At 45.5% G+C, this 24762-nt stretch overlaps 1 protein-coding gene across 1 annotated transcript in view; it reads left to right on the forward strand.

Moving 5' to 3' along the window:
• Positions 1 to 2058: 2058 nt before the first annotated feature.
• The window catches only part of TBX20 (T-box transcription factor 20), a 41180-nt gene continuing 18476 nt past the window's right edge, over positions 2059 to 24762 (forward strand). The window contains exons 1-6 of the mRNA XM_075493484.1: positions 2059 to 2360; positions 4466 to 4700; positions 6040 to 6204; positions 11398 to 11506; positions 17112 to 17270; positions 21108 to 21184. Of these exons, the coding sequence (XP_075349599.1) occupies positions 2234 to 2360; positions 4466 to 4700; positions 6040 to 6204; positions 11398 to 11506; positions 17112 to 17270; positions 21108 to 21184 (872 nt within the window). The 5' untranslated portion in view covers positions 2059 to 2233. The remainder of the gene's footprint in view (positions 2361 to 4465; positions 4701 to 6039; positions 6205 to 11397; positions 11507 to 17111; positions 17271 to 21107; positions 21185 to 24762) is intronic.

The raw sequence follows: 24762 nt of genomic DNA on the forward strand, positions 1-24762 counted from the left end.
CTGAGCCCCGACGGGCCGGGCACGCCGGGAGCAGCCCCTGCTAGGGACAGGTATGTTACGACCTGGCTGCTCGGGGACGAAGACAAGCAGGGGGAAAGGGAGAGCTTTTTTCTGCAGGACCTATGCTGTTACTTCGACGGGGGCTTGGCTTTTTTATTATCCTTATCTGCGCGGCGCATAGAGGAGGTAGGAAACCAAAGGGGACTTCGGCACCCCCCCACCACCACCACAGGGAGGGTGCAGAGAATAATTCCCCAGGCTATTTGCACCCTCCCTTGTCTTTCTTTTCAGGCAGGCCGGACCTTGCTTTTCAGGCTGGGCCAAGGGAGCGCAGGGCCGGGACCCCGGGAGCCCCCGTCCCGCCGCCGCCACCGCCCCTCGCACGCCGGGAGCGGCCCCAGGAGCGGGGCTGTCCCGCAGGGAAACCGCGCTGTTAAAAGGAGGGAAATCCCTCGGAGTAAAGCGGTAACGCGGTGTGGGGACTCTTTTTTGTTTGTTTGTTTTCTTGGGATTGACGTCGGGAGAATCGTTCGTCTCGTTTTCTCGGTGGCAAGAGGCGATGCTTCGTAAGCCGACCTTGCGGCTCCAGGCTCTGCCGGCTCCCCGGCCGCGGGGCCCGGCTGGGCTCTTCCTCCGCGCCCCTCTCCCCCAGCTTACGCCTGAGGCAAGACCCGGCCCCCAGACCACTGTGGGCCACGCTGAAATCCTCAGCCCTCTGCCAAACGCTTCAGGCGCTCCTAAATATGCACGTCCTGTTTGTGATAGAATATATATATGTGTATATTCTATTCTATCTATCTATTGTGTCTATTAGCAAATTCAGGTAATAAAAGGGCAAACCGCGGTCGGTTCTCGCTCATGTCAAAGGGGTAAGGCACTGTTTTGTGTTGCCCGCTTCACTGGCTGTGAAGGGTGACCCGAATAATCGTTTCCCCCGTATTAATTGATGAAGTTCAGCAGGAACTGGAGTCGCACAGATCTGTACCTGACCGGGGGTAGTCCTTCCAGCAGCACGTCTCTTGGCACAAGCCTGCGTATTAAAAGCCCCTCGGATTCTGTTCTAGGTTTAGAAGTTGGAACTTTAGTGACAAATTTGCCTGTCCTCTTGAGTCGTTTTAGTGAGCAAATGTTTTCAGTCTTCTTTTTATTTAAAGGACTTTAGTTAAATTCCCCGCTTTTTTATTTACGGGAGGATGCCTACGTGATGCGTTTGAAAGAGTACTAGTGAGCAACTCACTTAAATCACTGCCCTGGAATAATCTGCTCATTGGCACCATCAGCCCATCCTGGTTTTCTCTCTGTCTTACGTGCTTGATCAATACCACCTAGTTTGGTGGAGCCGATGAAACGGAGTTGAAGAAAACTGTGCGACCAGTGGCCCACGCACCGGCTTGGCTGGGACGGGAACCCAGCAAGGGTCTCACCTGGAGTCGGTCGGGGCGAGCACATCTGATTGGGATGACAGTATTTGGGACCCGGTGCAGAAAGACCAAGTGCACGATCAGCCTAAAGGAACCTTCTGTCCCAGCAGAAGGCACACAACGACGAAACGGCTGCTTTAAAAGTTGTGGTCTTTTAAAATTCGAATTTAAAATAGAAAGTTGACACACACACGCACACACACGCGCAGGAGAAAAAAAAGATCAATTTCTTGTCCTCCTTTCGACCATCTCTCCACTGATTCTTGCCTCCACAAAGCGAATAGTCCGGAGAGCTTCTCGGGAGCATCCCCGGCCGTGTGGCCTGCCCTCCCCTCCCAGGGCTCAGAGGAGCGGGGGGCGCACCCCGAACCGCTCCCGCAGCCGGGGCCTCGGCGGGCAGCGGGGCTGGGTCGCCCGAAGGGGGAGCGGCGGCGGCGGGGAGCCCGCCCGGGGGCCGGCCGCCCCCTGCCCACCCCGCGGGCGGGCAGAGCCCTCCCCTCCCCACCCTACCCCTCCCTCCTCCTCCTCCTCCTCCTCCCTCCGCCTTCTTCTCCTCCTCCTCCTCCTCCTGCCCGCCTCCGCCCCCTCCTCCGCGGCCGGGCCGGGCCGGGGCCCTTGACGTGTCCCGCCGCCGATTGGCCGCCGGCCGATAGGATCTCCGCGGCCCCGCGTTAAGGCGGGGGAGCGCGCAGCGGCGGGCGCAGAGCGCCTCCCGCCCGGTAACCCCGCTCCGCCGCCCCCGGTACCGCCGCCCGCCCCGTCCGGGCAGCGCCGAGCCCAGCCGCGCCGCGCCGCTTCTCCGCCGGGTGGCCATGGAGTACACGCCGCCCCCCAAGCCGCAGCTCTCCTCCCGGGCCAACGCCTTCTCCATCGCCGCCCTCATGTCGAGCGGCAGCTCCAAGGACAAGGAGTCCCCCGAGAGCACCATCAAGCCGCTGGGTGAGTGGGGACGGGGGTGGCCCGCGGGTGTCCGCGGGCGCGGAGCTCCCGCCCGCCCGTCCGTCTGTCCCCGGCGGAGCCCGCTTTCCGCTCAGGGTCACCCCGCTGAAAGCCCCGGCAGCCGGGTCAGGCAGCGGCGGGTTCCCCCCTGCCCGTGGGTTTCCCCGGCAGAAGGAGAAGCCGCACGGCGAGCGCCGGTTAAGTCTCCTCGTTACCCACCGCCGTTGTCAGGCCGGGCTGTTGATAGCACAAACCGTTTCCTAAATTCCTCCAGCTTAAATTACGCCGTTTATTTATCCAGCTTGGCCGTTCGTAGAATACTCTGACATCCTAATACTCTGACATGTCTCTTCGCTGGTACGAAACGAACCTCTTAAATATTTATTGCAAATCATCTATGTTTTGGAAGTCAAATGAGAGAATCTCCGGTATCGTGCCTAGGCTTACAAGGGGTAGCAAAACTTGTACGTAGACCTGAAAATCCCTTCGCTCCACACACAGCTGCTCGAGGCAGGCTGATGTAGACTGTTTTACTCGACATCGACCGGGAGGGTTTTTATAGTAATTCCTCGCGATTTTCGGGTAAGCGATTTCGCTTCTGTTCGGCCGCCTCGATTCAGATTCCCGAAGGCTTTTAAAAAACATTAGCATCTTCCCCTCCTCCCCCCGATTTCTGTGGCTTGTGGTCCTTGTATGTGCCCAAGAGTTAGCAGAAAACTAACATTAAAAAAAAAAAAGTGTGTTAAGCTTTCAGGGTGCCCATGAACAACATTACAGTCAAGCTTAAAGGAATTTAGAAAAGGCAGCTCTCTGTGTCTGTTCCGTCTAATCAACTGACTCAGTGGATTTCACAGAGTCCAGCGGTTCATAGTAAACTTTATTTTTTAGTCTAGGCGATAACGTAGGCCGGGAGTGTTGTAGTATTCCCGTTTGACATCTTACACGGTCTTGTTAAACGTAGCTAACTTTCTTCATTTTTTTTCCCCCTGAAAACGCTTGCTCAATTAACTTCACAATTATTTTTTTTTTCACTCGCTGCCCCACGCCACTCAATTAGAAATCGACGGGAAACGACTGCCTGTAACTCGGCTTTTATTAAGCGGAGATTCGGGCGAAATCCTCCTCTGTAGGGGCAGGGCGCATTCGCGCTCCTCCCGTTTCTCGGCGCAGGGCGGCGGATCCACCGCCGCATCCCGGGGCCGCAACGCGGGGCCGGGGCAGAGATCCCCGCAGCCCGGCTCCCTCCTGTCCTCTCCTTCGGCCGAAACTCCTGGCGAAGCCGCTGAAGCCTCCAAAGCCTCCCGGGGTTTGCAGGGGGGGGGAGAGAGCCGGCGGGAGGCAGCCGCGGCGGGCGGCCAGCGCCGGCGGCAGCTACCGCACCCGCGCAGCCAGCGCCTCCGCGCAGGTTGCGTGGCCGCACGCGGCTCCCCCGGAGCCTGTTTCTCCAACGGAGTGTGTTTAGCCCCAGCAAACCGGCTGGGAGGCTGGGCAGAGCCGGCTTTCCGGGCGGGCGAGCCCGCGCCCGGCGCTGAGTTAGTATTTGGAGCTCGCTTCCCCGCGGAGGAAGCGCGGAGCCTGCGCGGCCGCGCTCAGGCTCTTTCTGTGTTACGCGCGCTGCCAGCGGCGCAATTTAGGAGCAGCCGCCCGCGCTCCCCCGGCCCCCAGCAGCCCCCCGGAGCCGAGCGCTCCCCTGTTAAGGAGAATTAGTGACCTTTCCATGGAGACCCTCGGTTAGCAGGGGGCAGCGCGCAGGGCCCGCCCTGCCCTTCCGCGCCCCGCGGAGCGGGGAATAGCCGGGCGCCGATGGGGCCGGGGCCGCGCTGCTCCCCGCCGTCCCCCGGGCGCCTCTCCCCGTGTGCCTTCGGGGAGAGGAGCCGGTCCGGGCTTTTCCCGGAGCTAATCTCCGAAAATCATCACCCCTGCCCTCAAATGATGACCCGACGCCTAAGAAACAGCGCGGATCTGGGGGTCTGCTGGACCAGAGGGGGGCAGCTGAACGATAAATGCCTTTTTTTTTTTTTTTTTTTAAATAGTTTTTCTCAGCGGTCCCCCCGTCCTGGCTGAACCCCCTCTCTTTTTTTTTTTTCCTTCCCCGAACCCTGCAGAACAATTCGTTGAGAAATCCTCTTGCGCCCAGCCTTTGAGTGACCTATCCAGCCTGGACCCTCACGGGGAATTTAGCACCAGCCCTTCGTCCCTGTGCACCGAGCCCCTCATCCCCACCACCCCCATCATCCCCAGCGAGGAGATGGCCAAAATCTCCTGCAGCCTGGAGACCAAAGAGCTCTGGGACAAGTTTCACGAGCTGGGTACCGAGATGATCATCACCAAATCCGGGAGGTAAGGCTGGGCAGCGCCGGGTTCCCTCCGGGCAGCTTCCTAAAGGTGGCTTGGCGGGGAGCAAAACAGGCAAAACCCCACAGTTTTTATTCTGGGAGAGCAGCACGCATGGGCTGAGGGGAGAAGGAGGAGGAGGGTGAAGCCCCTTAATTGCCACCGGGCTGGTCAGCAGCCCCTCGGCGGGCTCAGCCCGGCGCTGCGCGGCACTGCGCGGTGCGGTGCGCGGAGCCCCGCGGGGGGCAGCGGGAGAGGCGGCCGCTGCCGTGCGCCCGGGGCGGCAGCGGGGTCGGTGCGGCGCGGCCGGCCGCTGAAATCAACCCGGGGGGTGCCGGCGGCTGGGTAGAAGCGTCGTTTCCCCAATAATTTGGTCTGTGGCTATCTGCTCCTTCCCGCGGCGCAGTCATTTTGCGGGGCGGGGTGGGGACAGACACAGGGAAACGCGGGGTCGTGGGGAAGTAATTCGGGCAGGGCTTGGCTTGGCTTGGTTTTTCTCTCGGTTGCAAATAATGTGCGGAAGAAACCCAGGCTTTCTCGTCACCTTAAACCACGCCGTTCCTTCAGTAAGGCTTTGGGGTTCGGGTCAGTCAAACGCAGACCGGAGGAGCCAAATGTCTTGTCGAGTTTTGTAATCCCCAAAGTTACTTATTAATGTAGGTCCCTGATGATTTTTTTTTTTTTAATCTAACTAGCGAGCTCTACCAGCATGTGTTTGTGTGTTTTTTTTTTTTTTTTTTTTAAAAGTACGTATAAAATCTGCAATTTGAAGTTCAAAGTTTTAAACTGTTTAAAGTTATTTGTTCCTGGTCTATGGGAAAACCTTACATTTTACAGTTGCGTTTTGTCAAAATTTAAGTGAAGAAAGGAAAGTTTAGTTTTGAAAATTCCTCTCTGAAATATCGTGAGCAGGCTTAAAAGAACATGCATCTAAAATACGTGAGAATAGTAACAGAAATAATTTCTGCAATATTTCCCTAACGCTAGTATGGATGCCATTAAAAAAAAAAAAAACATGTTTCTAAGGACTTATGTACCTTAGGTACAACTATTTTCTGAAATCGTTGTGTACTTTTAACTAACAGGCAAAAGTACATTTCTCCTTTTTCACTTTTACCCTTTTTTCTTTTTGCTTCCAAAAAATCGTTCTGATTTCAAGCCGCACTTTCTGTGCGTATTAGAAGTTAAAGCCTGTGTATCTATATCATGCTGAAGCAGAATCAATAGGTGTTTTAATTTTTTTCAGGTGGTTTAAATATAATTCTTAATTTTAGCAGCTTTTCAGAAGCTCTCTTATTTCTGTTGTCCATCCATGTATTTATTTTCTGATTTGCCTTTATTTCAGGAGAATGTTTCCTACGATCAGGGTTTCCTTCTCGGGAGTGGATCCTGAAGCCAAGTACATTGTGTTAATGGATATAGTTCCTGTGGACAATAAAAGATACAGATATGCCTACCACAGGTCTTCCTGGTTAGTGGCTGGAAAAGCTGACCCTCCGCTCCCTGCAAGGTTTGTAGATTTTACTGCTGGTCTTTCTTTTATTGTCTTTACTTTTTATTTTCTTTTCCTTCAAGAAATACCTGCTATTAATCTTTTCACAGTTTGCAAATAGTGCCCTGAGACTTTGAGTCCCTGCTCAGCAAAGTTGATTGCAGAACTCTGATTTTTCTGTGATGCAGAATCGGGCCTCAGACCTCTGGTTTAGGTTTGATTTATACTGAATGTTCCAAGGCATGCAGGATTTGGCTAAAGGCTCTTTTTATATATATATATATATTTTTTTTTTTAATGAAGTTTGCCTCAATTCAGATAAAGCTTTTTTTTTTTTTAAAAAAAAAAGATATTGATTTGTCTGTTGGGTTTGCCCCCTCTGGTATTTGACCTCATAATTTAAAGCAATCCAAGCACCACCAGCCAAGTCCAAGTAGAAATACTACATTACAAATCAGTGCTGTTTATGCTTGAAATGATATTATTTCTTGATAACATATCCAGCGTTTGCTAACCAATAATTTTATTCTTGCTTTTAGTCGTCTCTTAGACAGCAGGCAAAGTATGGATCACTTCTACAGCACAGAGACTTTTTTTGTTGTTGTTAAGAAATGACATTTTCTGAGATGTTAGGAAAAAAAAATCAAGTAAATTCCCCCCCTTTTCTATACAGAAACAAAATGCTGTAGAAAATCAATTTCTAAAATAATTCTGTTACTGTAATTAATGACTGACTCCTTTCAGCATCGGGGAAACTGAGGCTGCAGCACTAGGCTGTACGGCAGGAGGGCACTTCAGCAGAGACCCACACTTCATCGTATTCAGCCCAGCACTTCAGTGCCTACTTAAGTCCCCAAGTCCAGTAAGACTGAAGCACATGTTGAACGGCTTTGCTGAGTCAGAGCTGGAGATATGGAAATAACGTGGATGCCGCTCTGGCTTCAAAGAAACTTTTCGTGGAGGGCTCTGCGCAGGCACACAGATCCGATCCAGGTGGCTTAGCCCGGGGTTAAGAACTTGCTTATTACAGAGTCAAAAATTAGAAGTGAAACACAAGAAATGGAAGCACATTTTTTTGTGAGTATAGGGACCAAATCCTGCATGCTTTCCTCATATAAATAGTTTGACTGAAATCTTGCTGACTGCTGATCTCTGGAAGGCGGCTCAGGGAAGTAAACAAACAAAAAGCGCATGCAGAGAAGCTGTGATTAAAGACAGCAACCTAGGAGTTATGTCGGCTTTGTTTTCATGGCCAAAAACTCCTTCTTGCAATGTGGTTAACGTCTGAGGGCTTCATTTGACGTATTGTAATGGGCACTGATCAAAACCCAAAGAAAAAACGTGGATCCTGCTCCAAAAGAGTCAGCATCAAAAGAAGAAATAAGGGAAGGACAGAAATAGTTTTAAGGCAGGGTTCTCCTGTTCTTATTTTTCTGTTCAAGTGCCTTTTGGGATATAGATGGCTAATTCACACTATCTGGCATAGACTCGTTCAATGAGGAAATACAAGAGTATAAGACAAGAGATTGATCCTTAGAATAATTAGCAACAGCCCTACTGACTGTTTTAGAGCTGGCGTCAAACCTTCTTGGAGTTTTAATATTTATTATCATCATACTGTGGTAGCTCTTTAAGATCCTCATCGAGTCAGTGCCCCTATGTGCAAATGTATACCTGTGCTGTTTCATTTTCTGGATGTTTTCAGGATGTTTTGCCCTGTGTGCAAACATGTACCTCTCCCGTTTCATTTTCAGGATGCTTAGCCAAAAGACCATTGATCATAGCACAGGCACAGTTTGCTTTTTCTTTGTATGAACAGTACTTGCATACACATTTATGCACTTTCTGCTTCTTTTGCTCCTGTTTGGTGAGAAAAAGGATGTCAAGAGGCTCAGCATGCTGATGTTTGCATTACTAGTGCTTTTTCTGGAGTGTTGATGCACCTTTTGAGGTGGGAAGCCTCAGTCTTGCTCAAACAGATTAAAAGTAGTACTCCTCCCATCGTGAAACAGGTTTGGTCCTGCTCTAGTAACAGGAGCCCTTAATGCAGTTATCACTCATGATTTCTTGTCCTCCAAACACATGGGTTTAGCTCTCCTCTCTTGAGGAGCGTCAGCGAGGAGAGGAGGCGTGCTCAGCGTCTGGGTGCCAACACCAAGGCGCTAAATCCCTATGCACATCACTGCCTGCATCTGCATAGGCACAACGGCATCAGGGGAATTATTCAGGAGTCACGTTATGCATGGGTGTAAGATTTTGCAGGATTAAACCCGTTAGGCGTTTTGCTCTTTCCATCAAAAATAACTTTCAACACTAGGACAGCTTTTTTCCGAAATTAACAAGTATTCTGTAGTTCTGTTTGAGAGATTAGCCCTTCAGGGAACTTTCTACAAAAACCAGTTCTATCCCTGTCTTCCTGCTGTCAATGTTTAAGACAAGTTTATGTTGCAACAAACACTTAAATAAAAATACTTTTCAGACAGTCTTTTGTAAAATTTCTGAAGTGCTATCTGGGGATAGAATTCCTATGTGATATTTTATGTTTGTTCTTCCAAATTGCTAAGACTGTGTGAAACATCAGTTTAATAAGTTTCAGCATGTACCTTTATTCACTCTTCTTCCTTTCTCACCTCCTTTCTTTCACTCGAAAGTTTGTCTTTTTTTTTTAGGTTTTTTTTTTTACTGTATTTGGCTACAATCATTTATTTAATGAAGTTATAGTGTTTACACATGGAAAACTCTAGGCAGGAAACCTTTAAAAGGTATTATATTTTGCAAATAATTTGAGACATTAAGGTAGTTAAAAGCAGCATGCACAGGGCTCGTAGGACCAGACCAACTGTTAAACTAAATAGGAGAGCAGTGTCGCATTCCAAAATAAAGAAGGAAGCAGTACCCAAACCTTGCATATATCGTGAAACATTATATACCGTGGAGCAAATTCACATCCAAATATGGCTCTCAAATTAAGCCTTTGTCAATTGAAGCAAGCAGCCCCTTGTATCTGGCCAGCCTTAGGCAGCAGAGCCCACGCGAACTTCTGGGGGGAGCCTCGTGTGCTGCACTGGAATGTGCACGTTTATTTCTCTAACCCGTTTGCTCGTGAGTGCTCACGGTCTTGTCGACTTCTACTTCAGAGGGTGATATGTCTAGTTTTCAAGCCTCTTCTCCAGGGCGTACAAGCTCAGGTTGTAGGAGAATTGTTTGGATAGGTATAGTTCACCAGGTGGAACCATTCAGTCAAGAAAAGCAAGGTCTATTAATACATTTATGCAACCGATATTCAGGTGTCCATCCTTCAGTGACTTTCCTGTTAGCGCTCTGCTAACATCCAGGCACTTTGCAGTCTGAAAGCAGTGCCAAGCATTAACCGGCTATGGCGTAAAACAATTGTGCTCAGCTTTTAGACCCATGAAGGTCTTTACACATTCCCCAGCACATATTTGAAATAGTTCGGCTTTTTGGTCCCAGTTAGCCAAACCTTGCTAAGCCTGACACTCTGTGATCACAGTAAACATTATTAGCTATCCAGACATTCAAAATTAGGAGTCAGGCTCAAAAAAAAAAAAAATCACAAGACTGGCTGAAAAGTTGCAGGACACATTTAGGACTCTCTTTGTTTTGCGTTCTCTAATTCACGGCACTAAAGATTGAGATTTTCACAGTTTTTTTACAGGAAGGCAAAGTTAATTTTCATGAAAGGTAAAATTCTTTTGACATAACAGGATTCCATGTCTTGGGTTTTCAGATACATCATAATTTTTCATGAGCCTTGCAGTGCAATCAGCGGAGTCGATAGCAGTGAGGACGCCTGTATGCTAGGAATATTTTTATTGCGACAGGAACCCTGGCTCAGCATCCCTCCCGTGGACATAGCTATACCAGCCAAGCTGTGCTTCAGATCAATGTAAGGAAAACATCCTGCACATCTGAAGCGAGCTGTGCTGGTAAAACTTTAGTTTCACTGTGTCTTGGGGATTCTGCTGGCAAAAATGAGAGTGCAAGATCAGATCTCCTTCCTTTTTGAGCAACAGAGCTGTGCTCCCTGGAGTCTTTAGTACAGGCACTCCTTGATTAGGGATCAGCGTAGTCTATCAGAGTTACGCCCCATCATTTAGTGGTTTTTCCGTTCTCCTCTTGCCTAACCAAAATCGTAGCTCAACAACAACCAAAAATGTTTGTCTTTCGAACCCAGCACCTCAGTGCTGCCCCACCCGTCTAATGGAAGAAATCCATCCGCGTGGCCAAAGACATCACCCAAAATGAGAGTCAGGCCCTCAGTGAGTGATAACCAACACTGACAGAAGCAGAACAGGTCTGGTTTGCACTAGCTGAAGGTCTAGTTCAGCTCTTAATTCACTATCACGAAAGAACGTTTGAATTAAATAACTTTCAGCAATACATTATTCCTATAAAATAATTGTTTTTAAACAGCCTGGCACTTGTAATTAGTCTAGTGATAATGTATATATCATTGTATCTACATGTCTTCTGTGCTTCCTTTTCTTCTGCTTAATTTCCCAAGTGGTGGATTGTTAATTACAGAACTGCAATTCATTTTTTCATGTCAGACCACTGTGCTAGACTGCAGCCTTCAACCTCTTATAAACAGACGTCACCACAGCTAACGTGTGATCGAGTGCAGGTTAAAATCATTATCACGGCTTAATGTTACATATAAAGAAAAATGCATTTTTATCTACATTCCCCCATTATCTCTCTAATGACACCATGTTTTTTCTCTAGGAGCTGTAGTCATTGTTATTTTAAGTGCTTGTTAGTACAGCTGTGGGGAAAGACATGATCAATTTTTCATTTGGGAAAAGACACAACAGCAAATGTTAGTTAATGTCTCCATTTCAGATAACTAGATAAAATAATAGGTACGGTTAGAGAGCAATCTAGCACTTGGACATGGAAGTCTTCGTTATGTTCCAGTGAATTAAACAACTCAAGTCATCTGCTTTACTGTCTTTCATTAATGGTCGTATTTCAGGCATTCATTAATTTGGGGGAGATTGTGTGTGTCTTGTTCGAGTAGCAGCTCTGTACTAGTCTAAGCTCTCAGGAAATCCATGTCTGTGAAACCACTGCGTATCCTGAAAGCAAGATATTACAGGCTTTTTAATTTCATATGGAAGTGGTGCCCACGCACAAGCCAAGAAGTGAGGATTTTTTTTAATGATCAGGCCTTTTCCCTGTGTTTTTTAGGTTGTACGTGCATCCGGACTCTCCGTTCACAGGAGAGCAACTGCTGAAGCAGATGGTGTCCTTTGAAAAAGTCAAACTCACCAACAATGAGCTGGATCAGCATGGCCATGTGAGTAGCCCTCCGTGTGGGAAAGGGTAAAGGAACCGCCATAGGGGAATCACTCACTCGTGCCACAGGGCTAAGCCTGTGGAAGAGAGACCGCGATGGGGAAAGGCTGCCGGGGCCCAACCTTACACCTCTCTTGGCCAGCCCTTCATACCTCAGTGGAGGAGGGTGCTGCGTGAAGGTTAAACACGTTGGGTTTTAATCTCTGTCGCAGAGGAACAGGTGACTTCATAAATCAGGTTTTTTACCTTTCATAAGGTAGAGCCCAGGTCAACACAAGTGTTCAAATTATGCTCCTACCACCATCAGAGGCAGGATATCCACTGGGGACAAGTTCAGGGTGGAGTCAAGCATCAAAGTGAGGGAGCTAACGGAGGCAGGTGAGCTTTTTGTAGTGCTTCTGCCTGCATTTTTCTGTGACTTGGCAGTATGCTTTGCCACGTGCACTGGCTAGCAGGCTCGCACGCTTTTCCATGTGTGCTTGGAAGCTCCCTCTTGTCACAGGCAACCTGTTAGGGTTGGGTCCATCAATAAGAGCTCTTGTACTTCCAGAGTCGATGCAGCATGGGCACAGAGTCAGCAGAAAATACTGGTGTGACACCAAAGCAAGGGCTGTCAAATTATAAAAATAAGTGTGCCTCAGTTGCCCTTGAAATAACTGTAGGCTACCTGCAAGTCAAGGTGCCACAAGGTGGACTTGGGTCTCTAAAGGAAAGAGGTCCCAGCTTTGATCGGTACCAGTTTGTTGTCACAAGCCCTGGGGCTGGAAGCTAGTAAATAGGATGCAGAGCTGTTGGCCATGAGCTCCCGCTATGCTCCATCAGCAGGGACAACTCCTTTAGCTACCTGATTGTCTAATGGTAGGTGGTAAGAAAAGGTGTCATCCATCCTGTCCCTTCCCCAGAAGTGCCTGTAAAGTGCAGGAACAGCTTGGTAGTGCCTCCAAATTGCAAAGGAAGAGCTAAAAATGTTGTTTCTGGGCTCAGCGGTTCCCCAGGGGAAGGCTGAAGGAGCAGGGGGACAGATTTGAAAGGGTTGTTGGCTGAGAACGGGGCAGTTAAGAAGAATGAGTGTAAAGGCAGTGTTAGTAAATGAGGTGTCAGGAAGAGAGAAGTGATTCTGAACTCTGAAGCACGTGGAGAGGTAACTAACCTGTAAAGCTGAATAATTGTGGCATACGCAGTGTCAGAAATCCCTCCCTGCCGTGTGCTATTTATTGCCTTTCTGGACTGTGTGAGACAGTGGCCATTTGTCTGAGCTGTGTTCTGTGAAAATGCTTCTCATCCGAAAGAGAATTCTTACTCATTTCAAGACATAAGAATTGAACCACAGCCACGATCATTTAAAATACATCCTGGAAACAACAACAACAAAAGTAGTTAAAAAAACAAAACAAAAGAAAGCCCAGATAGATGCCTCTGTGTTCTTTTGTAAAGATCCGTCTGTGGGTATATTTTTCTTCAATCTGGTTCCCACCGTTGTTCTCTTTCTGACTAGCGGAGAACATATTTCTCTCCCCCCCCCCCTTTTATTTCATAATCTGTAGAAGGGCAAAGCTGAAGATTTGTGGGCTCTATCACCGAGTGATGATAGAGCAGTATACGTGCGCATTTAAAAAGAAGCATTTTTCATCGTAACAGGGGCCATGTGTGCCTCTAATAAAGGGCTCGCAGCAGTATATTGCAAACTAGTTAGGAGCCGTGCAGTTCCCAGAAGCCCAGATGAGTATAAAAAAAGTAGGTCTGAGAAGCTGTCGGGAACAGAGACATGTGACAGAGCAAGAAGACGTAATCGTCTCAAATACAGGCAGTGGGAGAAAATGATCCATAGCGTTTGAGATGCAGCCTCCCGATTAACTTTCCAAGAAGCGGCAAAGGTGATCCCATTCTTTACGTGAAGGCTTTGGACAGCTGAAGTCGATGAAAAGTGTTGCATGTTCAGTTAAGAATAAGCCCCAAAGGCTTGATCCCATGTTGAGATTTGCGTGACAGGTGTTATGCCTTCACGGAGCACTCTCTTTTTAGTATTTTGTGGTTTTTTATGTTCCAAATTAGGGTGTCAGGTTTTATGTGCTGCCTTATTGAATCTATGTACATAACATCATTGGACGCTCAGTAGAATTAAGGATGAAATTCATTCTCTGGAGCCTTTAAGGAGGGCTCACGATGCTATGGCCCATGGCATTTCTGAGCTCCTGCGTACTAAGAGAAGGGGAGAATTGAAATGCCTCCTGAAACCTCTCCCTTCAGTTTGAAAGAGCCCTTCTTCACTGATGAGATCTTTTTAATTGACCTGCTAAAATCTTAATTATGTTTGACAAGGCGTGTTGGTTCCTGAGGAAGTTTTAATGACCTAAAAGACACCTTTAAATACTAGTTATAGGTAGAGAAGCTGGATCCAACCTGATTCCAGTTTTTTCTAGTTGCTTGCTTTCTCCATCCTCCAGAAGACAGTTTTGGTTGTTAAGGTAATTGTGGTGTTTTATTTGTAGGGTGGTTCATTTCCTGAAAAGGAATCTGAAGAGAAGCATTTGTTTGTTCTAGCATTTGTTTGTTTTCTCTTATTCCGAGACTTTTGGAGTTGGCAAGCATCTCTGCTTGTGTATCTTCAGCAGTGTGCATAACCCCATAGCTATGTACATATTCTCCCCAAGCACCAGGCAGAAGTCTTATCTCTGTGTGCATGACATACAGCTTGCTCCATGGAAACACTTTCAGATATCCTTACCAGAGGAAGGAAATGGCTCCTGTCTCTGGATTTTTACAGCCGAGCGAGTAATCCCCATTTTTCTGGTTGTGGAACATTTATGGACGTGATTTTTTTTCCAGATTTCTGGTGATGTTTTTCACACAGACTGCTTCTTTTAGGACTATTGGTTGCACTTAGTTGGGGTGGCATAGTTTCTGGTTTTTGGTGAGGTGAACCATGAGTGTATACATTATCGTAATTACTTTTCTGGCATTTATGATGGCAAAACTCAAACACATGAATGTTTGCAAAAGCAAACACAAAAGTGTGAACATGGCCAACAAATAACTGTGAAAGCAGGGGTTTCAGAATAGCCACAGGGAGCTATGCCCAGGTGTTTTTTTTTTAAAGTCAACCTGGCAGAAGTTAGGAACCTCCATGCTTTTGAAAGAAAACTTTGCCTGGTAACACTCTTCTTTGGTGAATGTGGAAGCCACATTCACAGCATAGTTCCTGAATTCAAAGTCACCTTGGGGATTTTGCAGCTGGCATCCAGATTGCCTCTGATGACTGGTCTGTAGTCAGTGGGAGCCAGATGCCTACAAACCTGCCTGACCTTACAGCAAGCAGGATCCTGTAAGGACGGATCCTGGTCATCTTCCCTGCTGCAGGGTGTCAGCACGAAGGCAGATGGGATGGCTGGGGGCCTGTGAACACGCTGTGCTGCCAGTAAGCGTGTGCCGGGGGGCTGCCGTAAGTATAGGGGTACCTGATGTTTCTCTTGGGGCACACCAGCATGAGTATTGCAGAGCTGGCATCAGGGATTTTCTGATAGCTGGACCATGCAGGTAGCGGACTGCTTGGACTTTGAGACCACCCTTTGGAGCTACTCTGTGAGATGCACCCTGTGTATCTAACTCCTTTAGGCTGTTTTGATGGTCCTAACATAAGAAGTTGCAGGGATATTAAGGGGTATCTTTGTGCAGTATCCTGCTGACTTTAATATCAGCGGGTACTGCAACATCGGCAGCCTGCGTGGGGATGCAGATGGAGCATTACTACACAGACCCTCATGAAAAGGAAATCGTGACTTTAACCTTGGCCATGGGTCTTTTGTGACCTCCTGGCTACATTTGGTACTTGTTTTGTACCTGAATGACCAGACTTGCTTCTGGTGGGAAGGCGTGGGTAGAGCATCATGGCAGGGGATGTTATCCATGTGCACTTTTGGTTTCGGAAAACTTTCATAAAGGATTACATGGTCTTGTTTGAGAAGTGGAGTTTCTTTATCACAATTTGCATTCACAGAGGAGTGAAAGGAAAGGGCATGTGTGGGAGCTGCTCTATCATGGCTCTTTCCTCCTTCCGCTCGGCTGCTGCTCAGATGTAATGCCTTGGTGTGGATACTGCAGCCATGAAAGGCAATGGGAAGCACTGAGCTCTGCGGGCTAACCCCTCAGTAAGCTCATCATCATCCACGCACCATCCTTTAAAATGTCTTTTCCAGCTGCTTAGAGCAGCCCAAGTGACTAGGCTGGTAAGACAAAATTTTACAAAGAGAGGGAAAAGTGCTGAGGATATTAACAGCAAGGTCAATGGCTGTTGTGTGTGCATATATAAAATGGTGAAGTGATTTGAGAAAGGACCTGAGTTGGTAAAAGCAGACATGCAACACTTTCAGGATGATGGTTCCCCATCACCGTAATGACTTTCTTGTTGCTGGGTGCACCCCCAAAGTCACAGTGTGAATCATAGTGATATTTGGCCAAGAAGGAGCAGCGAAGAAAATGCTAATGGAAATTTTAGCCACGACAAAGCTGTGCCGAAGCTCCCCACTCCAATGCAACGTGCAACCTTTCTCATCGACTGAGTTAGCATGAAATACTGCATCACTTCTGCTGTGTTTCAGCTGAAGTTAACGCTTCCCAAGGAATGCACATTAGCTATTCCAGATGTACAGAGCTGGCTGTAACGTCATTATGGCCCCTGCAAAATAGAACCACCCACACCATTGCCAATTTCGTCTTGTGACTGTGATTATATCCAAAACAAGGACTGGTGCGAGCTGAGCTCTGTATTTAATTCTTATATTGTAATACTGTGGTTAGAGGCAGCCAAACAGGCCTCCAGCCAGTGGTAACTGTAGTAAGTGGGACTCTCGGTTTGACGCAGTCAACATTGAAATTGGTTAGTTGGTACATGAGGTTTAGAATTATTTTGAGAGCTCAGAAACAATTATTAACGAGGATAAAAAGGCAAAACCTGGTCATTTTGGGGTTCTGTATTGGTTTCCCCCCTTGCTCTCATTTTCAGTTGTCTGCGGTGAAAAGCATTTATGAAGTAGTTTGCTTTAAAGGTTTGCCACAGTAAAAGGATCTGAGGAGTTTTATTTTTGGTCATCCAGTTTGTGGTGCTGCTGGTGGTGGTTTTTTGGTTAGGTTTTATTTTTTTCTGTGTTTTTGAGGGGTTCCTGGCTGTTTTCATTCTGTGCCTGTATATTTTTGCCAGTCTGGATTCTCGGTCATGAGCTTTCAAGAGTTACATATTTACACTTGCAGCTGACACCTGCAAACTGGGGCACACGCTAGCAATAACAAATTCTGTGTGTAAAACACCTCACCTGTAGGAACAGGTATTTACGCTTCAAAAACGCGTGCTCATCAGCAGCGTAGGAGTGAGAGGAAACCAGCTCCTGGGGTGCCTGCTTTTCCACCTTCATTTTCTGGAACTGCCCAAAGGAGCAGGAGAATTTGCTCTGAAAATCAGCCCCTGGCTAGTTAGATTTCAGATGTGTTCCCTGCAGCGTTAATCGGATCTTTTTTTTTTTTTTTTTTTTTTTTTGTTCCCCTATGGTTTTATAGCCTTCGAGGGTCCTGTTAACCTTCCTCTTGGGACAGTGCCTTGTCACTCTTTCTTGCAGATCATTTTGAACTCCATGCACAAGTACCAGCCAAGGGTCCACATTATTAAGAAGAAGGATCACACAGCTTCTTTGCTAAATCTGAAATCGGAAGAGTTCAGGACATTTATCTTTCCAGAGACAGTTTTTACAGCTGTTACTGCCTACCAGAATCAATTGGTGAGTATGGTTGCTAATTTCCACGGATTTAACTAAATCCCACCCTGCTGAAAACTCCCTTTTCCCCGGTCTAAACTAGGAAACTTTCTGATATAACCTACTTTTCCATGCCAATGTCTGCAGTGACCTTGCCCAACCTAATTCATATTCAGCAGTAATTCTTTAGGTATATGGGTAGTACTACTAACTTCAAAGGGCCATAAGGATTATTCATGGGAGTAAAGATGACATGAAAGAGGCTTTAATTTGTCTTCCCTTCTGTCTATACAAAGCTGTTTGCATATTATCATTTAGTCCTTTTCTAATTATAGCTCATTAAGGAGCTGTTCTTATTTGCAGTGATCTTTCACGCCACGAGCTATTAGCCGAGAGATATTCTGGTTTGCACATGATGATTTCATGGGCTTAAAAAGTTGACTAATTAAGCTGTAAGGCTCAAATGTAAGGGAAATCACTCAGAGATATGCTTTTCAGAGGCTGCCCAGATTACATCCAGATGTTTGAATTTTGATTTGCATGCCAGTGAATAATATATACAAAATGGAGGAGATCATAACAATGGATTGCTAATGAGTAATTTTAGGAAGTACATAAACAATCAGAAAGCAGTGGGTCTGCTTGACAGTGGCTAGGGCTTTAATATTTAAGTCAGTGGAAATATGCTGTTGGCTTCAGTGCGATTCAGAGTGTACTTTAAGGGCTTAATGACTATGGCACTTCAAAAAAATACCTCTTTCCCTCTCTAATTCCCCCAAGTTAAGAAAAATATAAGTACTGTCCAAACACATGGGCAGGCAGCATCACAGAGTCAATGTACCTGCTGGATTATTTAAAGAAGTCTACATTTCTTAATATGAAGAAAAAGTAACTAATTTCTAAATGCTATGAATAAAATGAAACTACAGCATAGGGGGACAAAGAAGCTCTGAAGACAATAGTAGTAGTATTAAGTCAGTCCTTATGACAGACCCCACATCCCACTTTAAGGCTTTAATATCAGATATTTAATATCAGAATGTATTGATTTTTAAACTCAGGTTTGTATCTGAATGCTGCAGAAAATGCATTCAGCACCTGGCAATCTCAAGAATATAATGTTTGGACAGGCGATTAGATTTTTCCACTTAACTTTCTGTAGAAACCAGCAAAATAGTAACAGGCACAAAACCAGCTAAACCTGGAATTTATTTCTGTAGGATGGATTTGTGTTTACCGATGATATTTACACCAGAGATGTTTCTAAACTAACCTTCCCAAAGCACATACATTGAGTCCTGGAAAATTTCTCAATGGAACATCTCCGGAACCCCTAGAGGTTGATGCTGTCATTTTATTTATGACTAATGAAAATGGAGCCTTTTTTCATTTTTGCCATTTCTTTCAGAACTGTTTTAAGGAGGGGTTGATTACATTTCTGGAGGTTATTAGATAAAAGCTAAATACATTACACTTTCAACAAACTATCTCATAATTTAAGATTTAAAGGGCATGCATTTATTTAAACAGTCAAACCACTGCCACAGAGTTGAATTGTAGGTCAGATTTCATTTTAAAATGCTTTCTAGCAGATGTTCTCTGATTGTTTGTGAGACAGTCTCTCAGGAAAAATATGGCCATAAATGATTGAGAGTCTCATCTGGCTTTGGTGGATACAAAACGTTTCTCTTGTGATGTCATACCAAATCTTTAATATTAGGAAAATGGAAGTTTGATTGGTGAAAATACGCTCAAGAGATGAATAGACGCCCTTATTATTCTGCAGTGCAGTTGGCTTGGTGTGTTGGTGATCTAAGTCAATGGAACTAGTTAGAGCTCATCTTTTTTCAAGGTAGTTTTCAAAATGCTGCCATAAAAATGTTCGCTGGACGTGAGGCACTAACTCGCTGCTCTCTGCAACACCACCATGAGTCAAGGGCTTATGGATATCTTGGGAGTAGGATGAGACTATAACTAAGTTGCTGAGCTGTTGCAAGATCATAGAATGGTTTGGGTTGGAAGGGACCTTTAAAGATCATCTAGTTCGAACTCCCCTGCCATGGGCAGGGACACCTTCCCACTACACCAGGTTGCTCAAAGCCCCATCCAACCTGGCCTTAACAAGGTCCTGTGACAAGGCTAGCATTCAGGGTAGTTTCCACCAGTTGTACCTGCATCATGAAACAGCCTCAAACCCTCAGCCAGCGCTGAGGTCCCTTGCCGTTTGACCGGCCCATAGGAATAACCGGTGGCTGCAGCACTGCTATGTAGTGCCTCAACAAGGACCTTCTCCAGAGAGCTTGTCCTTGTATGGACCTGAAATGCCGGGCAGGGAAGGCAGTAGCCCAGGGGTGCAGTGAGTTTTCCAGGGTGGCAGAGCAGGTGGGTGGCAGCCGCAGGAGCAGCCGCTCAGCACATTGTTCATATACTGCAGATCAGTAATTAAATACTCAGGCTTTGTCTTTGTAAGCCTGTCCCTCCCTCTCTGTTTCCCTCCCAGAAGACGTCTTTCTCAGAATGAAAAGTTGGGTTCAGTTGTCCTCTTTTTTTTTTTTTTTTTTTTTTAATTTATTTTGGAGGAGAAGGCACCCCATTTTGAAATACCTTTGTTTGATGAGAGCATTTGATTATTTGAGGATTTGGAAATGATCCTTTTTCTTTCTGAGTCTCAAGGGACAGCTATTAAAAATTTGGTTTGGCCTCTGCAATACAGGCTTTTTTTGAGGAAAGCCAGGCTGACATAGCCACTCAGTATGAAATGCTGAGAGCTGCTGATTTTCATGGGCTTCAGCTAGAGTCGGTGGCATTCACTGCCTTGCAGGACAGGTCCTGTGTTGTCCCTCGTCAAGCTCCAACTCCCACTTACAGTTTTATTTTTATTTCTTGGAAGAAATATGGCTGGAAAATCTGAATATTATGATGATGTCTCAGGTTTTACTCACCAAATCTCATTTGGTTGGACAGCTAGAAAATTTCACAAGGGCAATGGTGTAGTTTTTTCCTGCTCCCAAAAAACCACAGTGGAAATCACCACCTATGCCTGAAAAGTTTGACTGCAAAGTTAAGGGGAGCCTTGATGCTTTGGGGCAGAGCGACTCCTCATCAGTGGGTTACTCTGGCTGAATGCAAAGGCTGACAGGACGCACTGGGCAGGTTTGTAGCTGCATTTGAAGAAGGGAGGAGAGTTTTGGTTGTGAGACCTGTGATGTAAGATGTGATGGTTGTAAGATGTGATGGTTTTAATAGGGTTACCCTTTTAACCCAGGAGCTGTCACTTTAAATCTGAGTTCTCCCAACATTATTCCTCTCTCCTTCCCTTCCTCAGCCTCTTTCCATGCAAAAACAGTTAAAATGCCCCTATGTGATGGCTGGTAAGTCCGGCTGAGAACATTTGCATTGCAGTAAAGAAAAAAAAAAAAAAAAGGTGGGGCTGAACTAAAGCAACATCTTCAGGTTTGCAGGCAGTGGCTTCTAGTTTGGGCTCATACTAGATGATGTGCAGCTCCACCAACGAGGCTCAGACGTTAGCAGGGTGCTGTGCATTGCTCGTGGAAAAGACAACCTCATTCATGCTGTTAAAGTATTTGGAAGCAGTAACGTTGTACGTGGGTGGGTTCCTCCTGCTCTGGGTAACATGAAGGCTGAGCCCACTGTGCCCTTCGGTCTTTCCATTGCCATATGTGTAATACACCCCGGTTTGCCTCCCCAGCTTTGCAGCATCTCAAGAGTAGTGTGCACACACACACAAGGAGCATGGATAAAATTAGCAGTGAAGTCAGGAGGATGGATTGGTTAACACTTTGTACGCTGCAATACCTTAACACTATATTCATGTTCCATTGCTCTTTTCTGTGTTTCCAGATAACCAAGTTGAAAATTGACAGCAACCCTTTTGCTAAAGGATTCCGGGACTCTTCCAGACTCACTGATATCGAGAGGTAATGGGGACTTTCTGTTTACTTTCCATGCAGATAAGATAAAGAGAAGAGAGAGTTTGTAGGAAAAGCATCCTTTCAACTCCTGAGAAGCTGTGCATTTTAATGTTATCTTGTTGCATATAGTAAGCCTCCTCCACCTCCTTTAAAAATACTTATAAACTTTATGAAGAAAGAGCTGTTTTGAGTTTTGACATCTGTTCCAGTTGGGGCTGATATATTCATCTTCCTGAGGGGGCTTCTTGAAGGGGAGAGAGTCAGTTTTACAACTTCAGAATGAAAAGCTTTTTTCTTATCATGCCATTTAATCCTATTGAGGGCTGTGAATTGGGTCACTGGGAAACATGGGCAGTGGTCCTGTGAAAAACATCTTTATAGCTCCCCACTGCTCCACACAGTGGAAAAGAGAGAGGGGAGTTTCCTAAAATACACTTCAGCAGTCCCAGACACTGAAGTCAGCAATTATTGCCATCAGGACAAATCCCATAACTCCCACTCTGACGACAAAGGTGCCATTTTTGTTTCACCAAAACTGTACTGCAGGCTGCATCAGGGGAAAGCTTTATCTGGAAACTGTTGAATTTTGTGTGTGTACAGCTCATTATAAGCAACTGCTGCCATAGGGACAGAAGCATTAACCCACGGTTGAGTAGGAAATAAACTTCAATCTCTTGGTAGCTCTCCAGTGCACCACATTTTTATGATATCGTGTCAAATAGTTTGGCAAACGAAGCAAATTAAGCTGCCTGCGTCCTTTAGGCTGGAAGAGAACTCGATGGAGATGGATATAACACATCCAAATTTTCCTATGAGCACACAATCATGAAAGAAAGTTTGGAGAGGCCAAAACCCTCTAGGCTCCTATGTGGGGATATCCAGATGTATCTGTGAATCATCTTTCACGGGTGCATATAGGGGACAAAGTGCTCAATGAAGTCATATCCATACAGCTAGAGAAAGTCTTTATAGCATTTCAAAGGTACATCAACCTAAGCAGGTCCACGGCTGCGAAATAGTGGTATATTTTATACCTTACTAGTGACTGGGATCATTAGTGATCCATTGAGTAACTGGGTGAAAGAACAGTAATTTGGGAAAGCAAGCTTGTAGACTGCAGTGCACACTTGCAAAGTTGTTAAAAGTTGCTTCCTCAGTGGAAGTCTTAGTTGAAAATGGGGAAAAAAAAACCTCAAAGCAGATTTAATTAAAATAGCATAGCCTGCTGTATTGACAGAGTACTAAGGTAAACAACATCCAAAGCTCACGTTTGTATGCAATAAATAGTCAAGAAGGGACCTGTAGGAAGAGAAGAGACTTTGATTTTTCACATTTCAGTTTCCTTGTTTTACAGACAGGCGATATCTAATGACAGAGCTTTGCAAGGGCTGAGAGAGTCTGAATAGATAAGCTGGGAGAAAAACTTAGTTACCTCTGTGCAGATGAACCAACTATCGTGGTGCTGGATATGAAGGGAATTTTTCCAGAGGACATCTTATTATAACAGCACATGGCATGGAGTCAGAAATGCTGAGCATAAACTGCAGTGCCCTTTTGTTTATTGATAAGTGTAAGAATAGAGACTGAGACAGGCAGCTTAGCCCAGGCACGAACGTTGCCATGAAAGATAAGGTAGCCAAATGTGAAACCTACAATAAATACAAGAAACAGAATGTGAAAAGTATTGAAATGACATTAAAACTCTGGATTTGAGAGTCCAGGTTTGGGTAAGGTCTTGTATTGACTTGAATGGGAAAGCTTAGCCCTGGTTAGGGAACAACAGTATTTAAAAAAAACCCAAAACTTGCTGCACAACACATCACGTAATGAGATAGTAAAAGTGTAACAGACAAGAGGGCTGCTAAGAGACTTAGAGAATTTCCTAAGTTATTTCATATGGTCCAGAAATACCAAGGGTTTTTTTCAGTTCCAGCATCAAAATATTCGGGCAGATGAGAATGTCATTCTCTGAGTGTCCACTGGTTCTATAGATTTCATCTTAGTGCCAGCAAAATTACTTAAAGAAGTCTGATATAAAGCAAAAGAAACAGCAAAGTGAGATATGACAACAGGAAGAATTTCTTGCTGGATGTCCATCGCGACATGCATTACAAGACGTAGGTGATACGTTGAATAGTACAGCATGACTCTCGCTCGGTCTAGTTGGAAACTTAGTTATTCCTGTAAGATCACTGTCTGAGAAAAATATTTATTTGCCAGGGGGAAGACTATGCAGGCCAAATGCACATTTGCACAGCTCTTGGAAAGTGAATATTTATCTAGAAGCTGTGAAAATACCTTGCATGCGCTGCTTCCTAAGCAGGCCTGTGTACAGCGCGTGCATGCATAATCAGCAGTGCTGTGCGGTGATCCTAATGGTCTCCCGTAAAGCATCCTGTGATGTTAGGGCCAAGAGAGCACTCATTTATCGCGAGTTCCAGCTTTTCCGAATGACCCAAGTAGTGTGAAAGTGTACAGAGCTTTGTATTTCATTTCCAGGTATTTAAGCCTGCTTTTTCCTAAACAGCCTTTGGGGAGGGAAACAAATCAGATCAATTGATCTTCAGAGACCTAAAGAAATTAAATTAGTCTGGAGTCAGTTACTGCACTAAACCATCCAGTAATTGGATTGCTCCTTGTAACTGATTGAAAACAGCCTCTATCTGTAACAATATAGGGAGCTTTTCTTTATAGGAGATCTGAGAGAAAAACACATCTTTTTATGACATGATGACAGAAATTGCACTTTTTTAACCTAATTGAATATGATTTTATAAATATGTGACTTTAACGATTTCAGGCTTCCCATTCTAGATTTACGATCCCCGTGTAGGAAATTCAAGCTGTAAATGCCTTTAGCATTAAATCTGTTTGTTTGCATTATATGTGTTGGAGTTAAAATAATATATGTAAAGGTAGCGAAATTTGCAAAATGGTAGAGGAGGTAGGCAACAGCAAAGCTATTGAAGTGCCTGTATTTTCTTTTGTTCCTGCCTAAATACCTTACAACAGTTTCCTTATACTCATAGCTATATATGCAAAGCTTTTAACCATTGAAAAAATCTTTGAGTTTGGTATACACCGAATTTTCAGTAGGATGTGACATTCCTTCCACAACCAACTCTTTCCATACATTACTTGTGGTAATCCATTTATGGTAATGGGGCAGACTTTATCTGGGGCTACTGTGATTTAGATAAGTTGCTGATTCACCTTTTGATCTTTTTATGTGGTATTTACATTTCCTCTATTATAAAAAGGCTCCCACAGTGGTTGTGATTGAAAAACTGAACATTCAGCAGCAATCGTCAGAATGTGGAGCTTAACGTACTATGGTGTTGACTGCGGGATGCCAAATGCATTAATGTGGATGAGCGTGATCTTTTTTTAATGGTAACCTTTGTGAAAAAGGCTAATGCAGGTTTTATGAGCAATTTGCTCTGGAGATAGACTTTAAGGGAATATCTTTATGCTTTTGCTTAAGAAAAAACTGCCAAAGCTGTGAAGGATGCAAAATCAGAACCCAACACATCAATTTTTTTATCTTGAGCCTGAATTTATCTTTTGGGTTGTTGTGAAGAGTT

The sequence above is a fragment of the Mycteria americana genome, chromosome 2 (assembly GCF_035582795.1).
Source record: "Mycteria americana isolate JAX WOST 10 ecotype Jacksonville Zoo and Gardens chromosome 2, USCA_MyAme_1.0, whole genome shotgun sequence".
Taxonomy (NCBI): Eukaryota; Metazoa; Chordata; class Aves; order Ciconiiformes; family Ciconiidae; genus Mycteria; species Mycteria americana.